This window comes from Vanessa cardui, chromosome 29 (genome assembly GCF_905220365.1).
Source record: "Vanessa cardui chromosome 29, ilVanCard2.1, whole genome shotgun sequence".
NCBI classification, from domain to species: Eukaryota; Metazoa; Arthropoda; class Insecta; order Lepidoptera; family Nymphalidae; genus Vanessa; species Vanessa cardui.
This window is the reverse complement of record NC_061151.1, coordinates 1686031-1701534: the sequence shown is the minus strand read 5'-3', so window position 1 is coordinate 1701534 and position 15504 is coordinate 1686031. Positions and strand designations below refer to the sequence as shown.

The following is a 15504-nucleotide window of genomic DNA, read 5'->3' as shown; positions in this document are numbered from 1 at the left end:
ATTTTTAGGCTGAAGAATTTGTTTCAATGCGCATCAATAACAGTACAATTAAAAAAAAGTTAAGACAAAATGTCAAATTACATTTATATATTATATATGTTATAAAACTGGAGTGTCTGTTTGTAATTTTAAACATAACCGCTTTTTACCAAATGCATAATTATTATGTACCTATGTGTGCGCTGTATAAATACCAATTTAATATTTTTTCGATTTTTATCTATATGTCTGTATGAATTGCTCGGCTGATTTTGATGGAACTTTCATTGGCAGATAATGTATATACGCGCACGAAGTCCCGGGCACAGCTTGTACATTAATAAACGCTTATAACAGAAAAGCGTCTATGACGTTAATACATTTATTCACTGATTTCCCTGTCTCTAAAATTAAAAAAAAAAACAACGTATCATTACAAATATAAACCAATGCTATCTTAATATGTTAGATGAGAAACTTTCTTTTTTGGGGTAATTTTCGAAAAACTACACAAACATTTTTTTTTTATAAAAAACATATAACATTATTTCTTTTTTCTAATTTAAAAAATAACGGACTTCGATAAAACACTCAAGCCTTTTGTCAATTATATGAAAATTCATTTGATTCTTATTTTAAATAATTTAATATGTGTATATCCCATAAATATGTATCTATGTACTGAAAATTCGGGAAAACTTTTTATTTATTTGGAAGAATATTAATATACTGCGCCATAAAACCCATATATATTTGAAAAAGAAAATTAATTGTTACTGGCATATTTTGGAATACAATGTATTAATAAAAAAAAATGTTTTCTTGGGTTAAATGGGTTAAAATTTCCAATAATAAAAAAAAATAAAGGAAAATATTACCAATCATTAATTCGTCTTTCAGTAATTCTTAAGTATATTTTACTTTTAATCGTCTCAAAACTGTGATAGATTTTATGGTTTTAATTTAATAATATAGATCCTTATTATTTATGTTTAAAACATCACAAAATTATTATTTTACTTGTAACAACTGAACTTTATTTTTCTCGTTAAAAATACTACATATTAGTAGTAACTTTTGTTCATTCTGTATAAAATATTTGAATAGAAATATAAATTGTTTGATTATAAAATTTAATACGTGTTTTATTAAACGCAGGAGAGATCATTATATTATTCGCTATTGTTACGTTTCCCGCCAATTTACGCCATACGCCATAGATAATGAAGTAATATTGTTTTATATTATGTCTTTAAAAATAAAAACCTTTTTCTTTGTTACAGGTTCGCACACGACCTCCACTTCAAAATATGTAAACAAACTGTTAGAGAAATCGGTTATATTATTTTTATATAATTTGTTTTCTACTTCGACTGAATAAAATAATGCTGAGGTATTATACTGCCAAAAAAATTGTTCTGTGCTCGCGGTAGTTAGAAAGAGATAAATATATACAGATATAGTGGCTGAGAGGAAGAGTAAAATGTCGCTTGTTGCTCCAAGACGGGTTCAATTGGACTGGGCTCATACCATACCATGGTAAGTAGCACTTTAACAGTAAATGGTAAAATAGCAAATCAAACAACAATCCAAACTAATATTATAAATGCGAAAGTAACTCTCTATGTTTGTCTCGCTTTCACGCCATAATACTTGACAGATTTCAATGAAATTTGATACACAAATATTCTAGAGCCTGAGAAAGGACATAGGCTACTTTTTTTGAAAGAATGAGGTAAGACCTCTTTGTGTACCAATCGTTAACTTAATTTATAAATATATTCATATTCTATGTGAGCAAAGCCGCGAGTAATGGCTAGGTTTAAATAAGATTGTCAGTAATAATACTGTTTATTTAATATTTTAATCAACTTATTAAGTATACAATTATATATTTAGCTTTGTAATTATGTGATATAAGTACACACAAAAATGACTGTGCCTAATGCAACTTTTGAATTATTAATTTGCCAAAGTTCTCCACTAACGCTTCTACAAAAAACCGCCTGTTTAGGTTTTTTTTTTATTTAGTCTGTGTTAACACAACTTAAGATATAAAAAGTCTAATAACCTCAGTGCTTGGTATAAGTGCTTTCAATTAAAAAAAATGTATTCATGGTAACTTTATTTGAAGAAACAAGAACTGGTTTTTTAATAATACTCAGAACAATAAAAAAAGTAATAGTATGACGTTCGATGCGTATCTAATCAAATAAAAAAATTAAATCTGATTGCAGTTCGCAGGAAGTCATTAATTTAATTTTTCCTACAAAAAACCAACGGATAACTGCGTAATTACATAATTATTGTATGCGTGCGTGGTTTACACGAGACAAGGCAGAAATTGACAAGGTAATCAATAAAATGTCAGCCGCATAAAAATAAAAACAATTTAATTTAAGCCTTAACTTTATCAAATAATAATAAATAAAAACTAAAGTATTTCATTGAGCCCTAGCCTAGACTAAAGAGTACCTACATAATTATTTAACCACATTATCAAAATATTATAATTAAATATTTGGATTTATATTTGTTTATCTTTGTTTAGACCATTTAGCAAACATTTAAAGAAAATAATCATCTTTTAGTTATTTTGGTATAACAGATTCAAAAGTTGTATGCTTCACGCTGTCACTTTGAACTTAATTTTTTTTTAAATTAAGATACATATTAATTTTACAATAGTTACATTAAAAATATTTAACTTCAATGTTCTAATTAAAATAAAAAAAAAAGTGAAAATAAAACTACGACAGAGGTCGTTGCCCTCACTGTAGCTAGCTTCTGACAGCTTACGAAAAAACCCGTCCCGTCAGCTGTGCGACCAGAGCGCACTTCACTACGTCAAAAAGACCTGTCATGGCCCCGCTATCGATCTTCGTTCCGTGCTAAAATCACGAGAAAATGCGAAAAATATGTCGCACAACGCGGTGAAACACGTCAACCGCATCGCGAGAGAGTTTTTAATGACGAAACAATAAAATACGACAAAATAGTTTTCTTGTTCAGTGTTTTTTCAGTGAGTTTTCAGCGTATCTAAATTTATTCGGACCGACCTATCTCGTTTTTCTGGGTGAGTATTGCATTATTCCCACGCATTTAAATTGCGAAAGTAATTTTTAGATACTCAGTACAATAACACGAAATTGTCGGATGGATTTTTATAAGAAAAATCTTCGAGAATTGTTAAAAATCGATTATATGTGGGTGGGATAGTACGAAATATATCTTTCTCGTTTCCGTATAACCCGACCGATTACAAAAGTGACGTAACGCTATGATACTGCATAGCGTCATAGTGCAGACAATTGGGTCGGGTTGCTATCGTCATCTCTTTTTAGCATTGATACCCGATATATTTTTTCTAATATTCTTTGAATTATTGATATTTTCCTAAATAAAACTATGTTAAATGAAATGTTCAGCGTAAAAAGGTGAAAGCTAAATTTAGTTTATTGCCTTTAATATAAATTAAAAGGCTAATAATATAAAAATATAGATCGATTAAAAATTGACACCTCTAGATGTCTTTCAGATATATTGTTTTTGTAATTAATAAGTTGTATTTGTTTAATTTTTAAACATTGCTTTCGTAACTGATTTAAATATAAATTATCAAATATTTTACCTATAGTCGCAACTGTTTCATAAACATTTTGCGATAATATTTATATTGAAGATAATATCAGCTTTTTTTTTTAATTAAACATACTAAATGTGATAAAGGTCTTAAACATAGATAAAAGTAATTATCAATAAATATTTATATTTAACTTTTTAATTCAACTAATTGCAGAAGATTAAAAATAATATATGTTATTCATTTCTTTTAATATATAAGTTAAGATATAGTTTCCCTTGTGCCTATAATTACACTGGTTGATTCACTTTCTCAACAAGAACTCGCTACAGTAAAATATTTCCATTTAGTCAACGAAACTAGTTAGCTCAGTGGGTGGTATTTACTTAAATGAACTTATTCATCTCTACAACCAAGATCATAATAAAATAAAAGTGAATAATAAAATAATATGTATCTTTTTTTTCTTTTAACATAGGTTCGGTAAAATTTCACAGTATGTTTTAAAATTCTGCATACTTTTTGGAAACCTATTTGAAAGTTTATTGAAAAAAATATTAATTACAAAATTAATTATATCTTTAATAGTACATTTGTTCTTTATTGTAACAAATATATTGCCAAGTTAAAGTATATGTTGATCAAGAACAAGAATAAAGTCTGAATTGAGTATAAGTTATCGGAAGATGCTGATTTGGTTATAATGGTCGTTCGATGATTATACCTTGTCATGGGAGGTGACTCTACGAGCAACATCCTTGAATAGATGTTCATTACTCAGAGCCGTTATCCATAATATGACAATATAACTAAACATTGACGACACGTATTAAAAAAAAACTTTACTGGCTCTTTGCAATATATGTATATTTATAAATGCTAGTAACAAATTAGTATGATTTGTAGCCATATGACACTGGCAGTATACAACATTTATATATATCATTTCTTGCACTGTTATACTGTCAGACATATATAAGATTTGAGATGCCTATAGATTCACTAGTCACTCAAATTGGAATATTTATACAAAGTCAACAAGAAGGGTGGGTGCACCCCCTTATTTGTTATCCAACTTATTATTATTATGGATAATACATGTAAACATTATTTTGTACATTCAGCAAAGCTGTACTATAGGCTTTGGAGCTTACCCCATCTCGCTGCTTCAATGCATGTTGGTGAATACACTTAAGGTATAATGACTTTGAAAGACATGTGCAGGTTTCCTCACGATGCTTTCATTCATTGCCAATTACGTGAATGTGAATTTATAATGAAAATCATGGATTATGATGCCATCTAGCCACTGGACCATTGACTCATGTCCTTCTAATTTAAATAGTAATTACTGTTCCAATGTCTCAGGTTACAGTTAAGGCATTCTCATAATTGATTTGATCTTGTGTAAAGGTAAGATCACTGCCATTTATCTATAAAGACACAAATAGGTAATGTTGTCTTAAATTTTCGCGATTATTACACATTTAAATAAAACTAATTATAACGGATGAATCGCGTATATTAATTATTTTTAAACATCCCGACGTTTCGAGCACTTTGCAGTGTTCGTGGTCACGGGTAGACTAAGATGACATTTGTCTATTTGAAGAACAAAGGAAATATTATTAACAACTACCGCCAACGATTTCTCAATTGATGTCTTGAGTAACGTTCCGGTTGCACGCAGAAGGCACTAACTGTATCTTTAGGTCTTGCAGTCTGTTGGATTTGGGATTTTAAATTTTTAATAAGTGGATCCCAGGTGTTAGAAAGTCTCCAACCATCTTCTCTATTGAAGTTCGGATGTTTTTGAATTTCAATAGCCTCGCGTATCATTCTAGGAATGAATCTGTGTTCTCTAGCGAGGATCTGTGGTTTATCAAATCGGATAAAATGGTTAGGTTTATCCAGAGCATGTTCACAGACTGCAGACTTTGAAGAACGCCTATTCTTGACATCTCCTATATGTTCCTTGACCCTGGTACCGATGCTTCTCTTTGTTTGGCCTATGTAAGATAAACCACACTCACATTCGAGTTTATATACTCCTGCAGTTTGTAAAGGGATATTACTCTTGATAGGTCTCAAGAACTGGCTCACTTTCTTATGAGGCTTGTAAACGGTTTTAATCGAAGCTCGCTTCAAGATGTTGCCAATCCTGTCTGTAACTCCTTTCACATATGGTAGAAATGCAGGTTGTCGCTCAACTGTGGGTGGCTTGGTACGGCTTCTGCGATGCTGGCGAGGCACGGGCAGCTTGTTCTGGTGGAGTGCAAGCTTGACCTGACGTAGCTCGTCCTCTAGGTGTTCAGCATCGCAGAGATGGTGGGCTCTCTGAAACAAAGATTTGCCAACGGTAGCTAACTGACTAGGGTGGTGGTGCGAGTCACCATTGAGGTATTTGTTGGTGTGTGTGGGTTTCCTATAAACTGTGTGACTTAATGTATTATCAGGATTCTTGATAATAAGGATATCAAGGAAAGCTAAAGAATTATTTGCCTCTAATTCCATAGTAAATTGAATGTTTTTATTTATAGAATTAAGATGTACTAAAAATGCAGATGTCAGATCACTAGGTAATATTGTGAAAGTGTCATCTACGTACCGTTTATAAAACCTAGGTGTTATTGGTCCGGAGCGAAGAGCCCTCTCCTCCAGGTCTTCCATGAATAAATCGGCGACCACGGGGGATACTGGAGAACCCATGGCTACCCCGTCAACTTGTACATAGAATTCATCATTCCACAATAAATAACCTGATGTGAGGCAGTGATGTAACAGCTCTGCATATTCAATAGGCATGTTGTGTGTCTGTAGCTTCCTCTTAACAATTTCGATGCAGTCTTGTATGGGTAAGCATGTAAACAATGACTGGACATCAAAACTAACCATTTTCTCGTTGTTGGTTAATTTAAGGTCTTTGATTTCACCAACAAACTGGTAAGAATCCTTGACATACGCCGCAGTGTGTCCTCGGAGGGGTGATAATATCCTTGCTATGTGTTGAGCCAATCTATATGTTGGTGTATCGATTTGGCTTACAATAGGACGCAGCGGAGCACCAGTTTTATGGATCTTAGGTAACCCATACAGTTTTGGCGGCTTTGCACATGTAGGCACGAGTGATTTTTTGTCCAGATTTAATTTCTCTTGATGTTTAGATATTAACGCGGATGTCTTTTTAAGAATATTATTTGTAGGATCTTTATTTACTTTTTTATAAGTTTTAACATCTGATAGAATCGCGGAAATTTTCTGGTTATAATCACACGTATCCATCACAACGGTCGCGTTTCCCTTATCTGCTCGGAGGACTGTAATGTCTTTATTGTTGCGTAGGTTCTTCAGAGCAATAGTTTCATCACGAGTAAGGTTTCTTTTCGGTGGCCGGCTTCGACGTAAAACACTCGAGATGTCCTGTCGAATAGCTTCCGAGTCTTCCTTTGTGATGTTATTTTTGAAAAGACACTCCTCCACATTGCAAATAATGTCTTCAAACGGTATTTTGGATGGAGCCGGTGCAAAATTTAAGCCTTTATTTAATACCGCAACAGTCGATTCATCTAAACTTTGTTTTGACAGATTGACAAGTGACGTACGCGCAGGTTTTTGAATTTCCCCGGTGTTGCCATTATTGAAGTTGTTATAATTTGATTTTACCCCGCTGAGTTTTTCGAACTTTTCTATTTGTTTTAATTTTAAGTTATTATATTTTGTAGCGGCTCGTTTATTGGTAAAATCGTTGCATTTTTGCCAATCTGTTTTTGATAATCGCGACTCGAGTTCTTTACTTAGGTTGTCAATTTGATCCGTTAACCGTCGCGCGTCAAATCGATGTTCTCGGGTGAGTTGTAATAATAATTTCTTACTTGCCTGATTGAGTATTTTATCACCATGCCTTATGTCCTTCTTAGGTGCGATCCTTACACAAACCGGAATAAGATTATGGTCACGGCATCTTTTCAGGAAGTTCATGGACGTTACGAATCGGGCATGTTTGACTTTTAGGTACTCCAACCGGCGAATTTGATTTGATGTTTCCAGTCCGTACTGGTTCACATAATGTTGTCTTAAATTTTCGCGATTATTACACATTTAAATAAAACTAATTATAACGGATGAATCGCGTATATTAATTATTTTTAAACATCCCGACGTTTCGAGCACTTTGCAGTGTTCGTGGTCACGGGTAGACTAAGATGACATTTGTCTATTTGAAGAACAAAGGAAATATTATTAACAACTACCGCCAACGATTTCTCAATTGATGTCTTGAGTAACGTTCCGGTTGCACGCAGAAGGCACTAACTGTATCTTTAGGTCTTGCAGTCTGTTGGATTTGGGATTTTAAATTTTTAATAAGTGGATCCCAGGTGTTAGAAAGTCTCCAACCATCTTCTCTATTGAAGTTCGGATGTTTTTGAATTTCAATAGCCTCGCGTATCATTCTAGGAATGAATCTGTGTTCTCTAGCGAGGATCTGTGGTTTATCAAATCGGATAAAATGGTTAGGTTTATCCAGAGCATGTTCACAGACTGCAGACTTTGAAGAACGCCTATTCTTGACATCTCCTATATGTTCCTTGACCCTGGTACCGATGCTTCTCTTTGTTTGGCCTATGTAAGATAAACCACACTCACATTCGAGTTTATATACTCCTGCAGTTTGTAAAGGGATATTACTCTTGATAGGTCTCAAGAACTGGCTCACTTTCTTATGAGGCTTGTAAACGGTTTTAATCGAAGCTCGCTTCAAGATGTTGCCAATCCTGTCTGTAACTCCTTTCACATATGGTAGAAATGCAGGTTGTCGCTCAACTGTGGGTGGCTTGGTACGGCTTCTGCGATGCTGGCGAGGCACGGGCAGCTTGTTCTGGTGGAGTGCAAGCTTGACCTGACGTAGCTCGTCCTCTAGGTGTTCAGCATCGCAGAGATGGTGGGCTCTCTGAAACAAAGATTTGCCAACGGTAGCTAACTGACTAGGGTGGTGGTGCGAGTCACCATTGAGGTATTTGTTGGTGTGTGTGGGTTTCCTATAAACTGTGTGACTTAATGTATTATCAGGATTCTTGATAATAAGGATATCAAGGAAAGCTAAAGAATTATTTGCCTCTAATTCCATAGTAAATTGAATGTTTTTATTTATAGAATTAAGATGTACTAAAAATGCAGATGTCAGATCACTAGGTAATATTGTGAAAGTGTCATCTACGTACCGTTTATAAAACCTAGGTGTTATTGGTCCGGAGCGAAGAGCCCTCTCCTCCAGGTCTTCCATGAATAAATCGGCGACCACGGGGGATACTGGAGAACCCATGGCTACCCCGTCAACTTGTACATAGAATTCATCATTCCACAATAAATAACCTGATGTGAGGCAGTGATGTAACAGCTCTGCATATTCAATAGGCATGTTGTGTGTCTGTAGCTTCCTCTTAACAATTTCGATGCAGTCTTGTATGGGTAAGCATGTAAACAATGACTGGACATCAAAACTAACCATTTTCTCGTTGTTGGTTAATTTAAGGTCTTTGATTTCACCAACAAACTGGTAAGAATCCTTGACATACGCCGCAGTGTGTCCTCGGAGGGGTGATAATATCCTTGCTATGTGTTGAGCCAATCTATATGTTGGTGTATCGATTTGGCTTACAATAGGACGCAGCGGAGCACCAGTTTTATGGATCTTAGGTAACCCATACAGTTTTGGCGGCTTTGCACATGTAGGCACGAGTGATTTTTTGTCCAGATTTAATTTCTCTTGATGTTTAGATATTAACGCGGATGTCTTTTTAAGAATATTATTTGTAGGATCTTTATTTACTTTTTTATAAGTTTTAACATCTGATAGAATCGCGGAAATTTTCTGGTTATAATCACACGTATCCATCACAACGGTCGCGTTTCCCTTATCTGCTCGGAGGACTGTAATGTCTTTATTGTTGCGTAGGTTCTTCAGAGCAATAGTTTCATCACGAGTAAGGTTTCTTTTCGGTGGCCGGCTTCGACGTAAAACACTCGAGATGTCCTGTCGAATAGCTTCCGAGTCTTCCTTTGTGATGTTATTTTTGAAAAGACACTCCTCCACATTGCAAATAATGTCTTCAAACGGTATTTTGGATGGAGCCGGTGCAAAATTTAAGCCTTTATTTAATACCGCAACAGTCGATTCATCTAAACTTTGTTTTGACAGATTGACAAGTGACGTACGCGCAGGTTTTTGAATTTCCCCGGTGTTGCCATTATTGAAGTTGTTATAATTTGATTTTACCCCGCTGAGTTTTTCGAACTTTTCTATTTGTTTTAATTTTAAGTTATTATATTTTGTAGCGGCTCGTTTATTGGTAAAATCGTTGCATTTTTGCCAATCTGTTTTTGATAATCGCGACTCGAGTTCTTTACTTAGGTTGTCAATTTGATCCGTTAACCGTCGCGCGTCAAATCGATGTTCTCGGATGAGTTGTAATAATAATTTCTTACTTGCCTGATTGAGTATTTTATCACCATGCCTTATGTCCTTCTTAGGTGCGATCCTTACACAAACCGGAATAAGATTATGGTCACGGCATCTTTTCAGGAAGTTCATGGACGTTACGAATCGGGCATGTTTGACTTTTAGGTACTCCAACCGGCGAATTTGATTTGATGTTTCCAGTCCGTACTGGTTCACATAATGTTGTCTTAAATTTTCGCGATTATTACACATTTAAATAAAATTTAAGACAACATTATGTGAACCAGTACGGACTGGAAACATCAAATCAAATTCGCCGGTTGGAGTACCTAAAAGTCAAACATGCCCGATTCGTAACGTCCATGAACTTCCTGAAAAGATGCCGTGACCATAATCTTATTCCGGTTTGTGTAAGGATCGCACCTAAGAAGGACATAAGGCATGGTGATAAAATACTCAATCAGGCAAGTAAGAAATTATTATTACAACTCATCCGAGAACATCGATTTGACGCGCGACGGTTAACGGATCAAATTGACAACCTAAGTAAAGAACTCGAGTCGCGATTATCAAAAACAGATTGGCAAAAATGCAACGATTTTACCAATAAACGAGCCGCTACAAAATATAATAACTTAAAATTAAAACAAATAGAAAAGTTCGAAAAACTCAGCGGGGTAAAATCAAATTATAACAACTTCAATAATGGCAACACCGGGGAAATTCAAAAACCTGCGCGTACGTCACTTGTCAATCTGTCAAAACAAAGTTTAGATGAATCGACTGTTGCGGTATTAAATAAAGGCTTAAATTTTGCACCGGCTCCATCCAAAATACCGTTTGAAGACATTATTTGCAATGTGGAGGAGTGTCTTTTCAAAAATAACATCACAAAGGAAGACTCGGAAGCTATTCGACAGGACATCTCGAGTGTTTTACGTCGAAGCCGGCCACCGAAAAGAAACCTTACTCGTGATGAAACTATTGCTCTGAAGAACCTACGCAACAATAAAGACATTACAGTCCTCCGAGCAGATAAGGGAAACGCGACCGTTGTGATGGATACGTGTGATTATAACCAGAAAATTTCCGCGATTCTATCAGATGTTAAAACTTATAAAAAAGTAAATAAAGATCCTACAAATAATATTCTTAAAAAGACATCCGCGTTAATATCTAAACATCAAGAGAAATTAAATCTGGACAAAAAATCACTCGTGCCTACATGTGCAAAGCCGCCAAAACTGTATGGGTTACCTAAGATCCATAAAACTGGTGCTCCGCTGCGTCCTATTGTAAGCCAAATCGATACACCAACATATAGATTGGCTCAACACATAGCAAGGATATTATCACCCCTCCGAGGACACACTGCGGCGTATGTCAAGGATTCTTACCAGTTTGTTGGTGAAATCAAAGACCTTAAATTAACCAACAACGAGAAAATGGTTAGTTTTGATGTCCAGTCATTGTTTACATGCTTACCCATACAAGACTGCATCGAAATTGTTAAGAGGAAGCTACAGACACACAACATGCCTATTGAATATGCAGAGCTGTTACATCACTGCCTCACATCAGGTTATTTATTGTGGAATGATGAATTCTATGTACAAGTTGACGGGGTAGCCATGGGTTCTCCAGTATCCCCCGTGGTCGCCGATTTATTCATGGAAGACCTGGAGGAGAGGGCTCTTCGCTCCGGACCAATAACACCTAGGTTTTATAAACGGTACGTAGATGACACTTTCACAATATTACCTAGTGATCTGACATCTGCATTTTTAGTACATCTTAATTCTATAAATAAAAACATTCAATTTACTATGGAATTAGAGGCAAATAATTCTTTAGCTTTCCTTGATATCCTTATTATCAAGAATCCTGATAATACATTAAGTCACACAGTTTATAGGAAACCCACACACACCAACAAATACCTCAATGGTGACTCGCACCACCACCCTAGTCAGTTAGCTACCGTTGGCAAATCTTTGTTTCAGAGAGCCCACCATCTCTGCGATGCTGAACACCTAGAGGACGAGCTACGTCAGGTCAAGCTTGCACTCCACCAGAACAAGCTGCCCGTGCCTCGCCAGCATCGCAGAAGCCGTACCAAGCCACCCACAGTTGAGCGACAACCTGCATTTCTACCATATGTGAAAGGAGTTACAGACAGGATTGGCAACATCTTGAAGCGAGCTTCGATTAAAACCGTTTACAAGCCTCATAAGAAAGTGAGCCAGTTCTTGAGACCTATCAAGAGTAATATCCCTTTACAAACTGCAGGAGTATATAAACTCGAATGTGAGTGTGGTTTATCTTACATAGGCCAAACAAAGAGAAGCATCGGTACCAGGGTCAAGGAACATATAGGAGATGTCAAGAATAGGCGTTCTTCAAAGTCTGCAGTCTGTGAACATGCTCTGGATAAACCTAACCATTTTATCCGATTTGATAAACCACAGATCCTCGCTAGAGAACACAGATTCATTCCTAGAATGATACGCGAGGCTATTGAAATTCAAAAACATCCGAACTTCAATAGAGAAGATGGTTGGAGACTTTCTAACACCTGGGATCCACTTATTAAAAATTTAAAATCCCAAATCCAACAGACTGCAAGACCTAAAGATACAGTTAGTGCCTTCTGCGTGCAACCGGAACGTTACTCAAGACATCAATTGAGAAATCGTTGGCGGTAGTTGTTAATAATATTTCCTTTGTTCTTCAAATAGACAAATGTCATCTTAGTCTACCCGTGACCACGAACACTGCAAAGTGCTCGAAACGTCGGGATGTTTAAAAATAATTAATATACGCGATTCATCCGTTATAATTAGTTTTATTTAAATGTGTAATAATCGCGAAAATTTAAGACAACATTATGTGAACCAGTACGGACTGGAAACATCAAATCAAATTCGCCGGTTGGAGTACCTAAAAGTCAAACATGCCCGATTCGTAACGTCCATGAACTTCCTGAAAAGATGCCGTGACCATAATCTTATTCCGGTTTGTGTAAGGATCGCACCTAAGAAGGACATAAGGCATGGTGATAAAATACTCAATCAGGCAAGTAAGAAATTATTATTACAACTCATCCGAGAACATCGATTTGACGCGCGACGGTTAACGGATCAAATTGACAACCTAAGTAAAGAACTCGAGTCGCGATTATCAAAAACAGATTGGCAAAAATGCAACGATTTTACCAATAAACGAGCCGCTACAAAATATAATAACTTAAAATTAAAACAAATAGAAAAGTTCGAAAAACTCAGCGGGGTAAAATCAAATTATAACAACTTCAATAATGGCAACACCGGGGAAATTCAAAAACCTGCGCGTACGTCACTTGTCAATCTGTCAAAACAAAGTTTAGATGAATCGACTGTTGCGGTATTAAATAAAGGCTTAAATTTTGCACCGGCTCCATCCAAAATACCGTTTGAAGACATTATTTGCAATGTGGAGGAGTGTCTTTTCAAAAATAACATCACAAAGGAAGACTCGGAAGCTATTCGACAGGACATCTCGAGTGTTTTACGTCGAAGCCGGCCACCGAAAAGAAACCTTACTCGTGATGAAACTATTGCTCTGAAGAACCTACGCAACAATAAAGACATTACAGTCCTCCGAGCAGATAAGGGAAACGCGACCGTTGTGATGGATACGTGTGATTATAACCAGAAAATTTCCGCGATTCTATCAGATGTTAAAACTTATAAAAAAGTAAATAAAGATCCTACAAATAATATTCTTAAAAAGACATCCGCGTTAATATCTAAACATCAAGAGAAATTAAATCTGGACAAAAAATCACTCGTGCCTACATGTGCAAAGCCGCCAAAACTGTATGGGTTACCTAAGATCCATAAAACTGGTGCTCCGCTGCGTCCTATTGTAAGCCAAATCGATACACCAACATATAGATTGGCTCAACACATAGCAAGGATATTATCACCCCTCCGAGGACACACTGCGGCGTATGTCAAGGATTCTTACCAGTTTGTTGGTGAAATCAAAGACCTTAAATTAACCAACAACGAGAAAATGGTTAGTTTTGATGTCCAGTCATTGTTTACATGCTTACCCATACAAGACTGCATCGAAATTGTTAAGAGGAAGCTACAGACACACAACATGCCTATTGAATATGCAGAGCTGTTACATCACTGCCTCACATCAGGTTATTTATTGTGGAATGATGAATTCTATGTACAAGTTGACGGGGTAGCCATGGGTTCTCCAGTATCCCCCGTGGTCGCCGATTTATTCATGGAAGACCTGGAGGAGAGGGCTCTTCGCTCCGGACCAATAACACCTAGGTTTTATAAACGGTACGTAGATGACACTTTCACAATATTACCTAGTGATCTGACATCTGCATTTTTAGTACATCTTAATTCTATAAATAAAAACATTCAATTTACTATGGAATTAGAGGCAAATAATTCTTTAGCTTTCCTTGATATCCTTATTATCAAGAATCCTGATAATACATTAAGTCACACAGTTTATAGGAAACCCACACACACCAACAAATACCTCAATGGTGACTCGCACCACCACCCTAGTCAGTTAGCTACCGTTGGCAAATCTTTGTTTCAGAGAGCCCACCATCTCTGCGATGCTGAACACCTAGAGGACGAGCTACGTCAGGTCAAGCTTGCACTCCACCAGAACAAGCTGCCCGTGCCTCGCCAGCATCGCAGAAGCCGTACCAAGCCACCCACAGTTGAGCGACAACCTGCATTTCTACCATATGTGAAAGGAGTTACAGACAGGATTGGCAACATCTTGAAGCGAGCTTCGATTAAAACCGTTTACAAGCCTCATAAGAAAGTGAGCCAGTTCTTGAGACCTATCAAGAGTAATATCCCTTTACAAACTGCAGGAGTATATAAACTCGAATGTGAGTGTGGTTTATCTTACATAGGCCAAACAAAGAGAAGCATCGGTACCAGGGTCAAGGAACATATAGGAGATGTCAAGAATAGGCGTTCTTCAAAGTCTGCAGTCTGTGAACATGCTCTGGATAAACCTAACCATTTTATCCGATTTGATAAACCACAGATCCTCGCTAGAGAACACAGATTCATTCCTAGAATGATACGCGAGGCTATTGAAATTCAAAAACATCCGAACTTCAATAGAGAAGATGGTTGGAGACTTTCTAACACCTGGGATCCACTTATTAAAAATTTAAAATCCCAAATCCAACAGACTGCAAGACCTAAAGATACAGTTAGTGCCTTCTGCGTGCAACCGGAACGTTACTCAAGACAAATAGGTTTTGATACTGGATATATATCCATGGATTTGGCTTTTAGTCTGACCATATGCTTGAGTGTGCTTTTACCAAAGTAAGCATTTTGTTTTTATACTTGACAAGCGTTGGATAAGAGTAAAATAACAGCCTTTAAATTTCCCACTGATGGGCTAAGGCCTCCTCTTCCATTAAGGAGAGGGTTTGGGACAT

General features: G+C 36.2%; 1 protein-coding gene across 1 annotated transcript in view; it reads left to right on the top strand.

Annotated features, from left to right (window-relative positions):
• LOC124541847 (tau-tubulin kinase homolog Asator) overlaps nucleotides 1-15504 on the top strand; it is a 98973-nt gene that overhangs the window by 41010 nt on the left and 42459 nt on the right. Inside the window, exon 2 of the mRNA XM_047119756.1 lies at nucleotides 1263-1518. Within this exon, the coding sequence (XP_046975712.1) occupies nucleotides 1463-1518 (56 nt within the window). The 5' untranslated portion in view covers nucleotides 1263-1462. The remainder of the gene's footprint in view (nucleotides 1-1262; nucleotides 1519-15504) is intronic.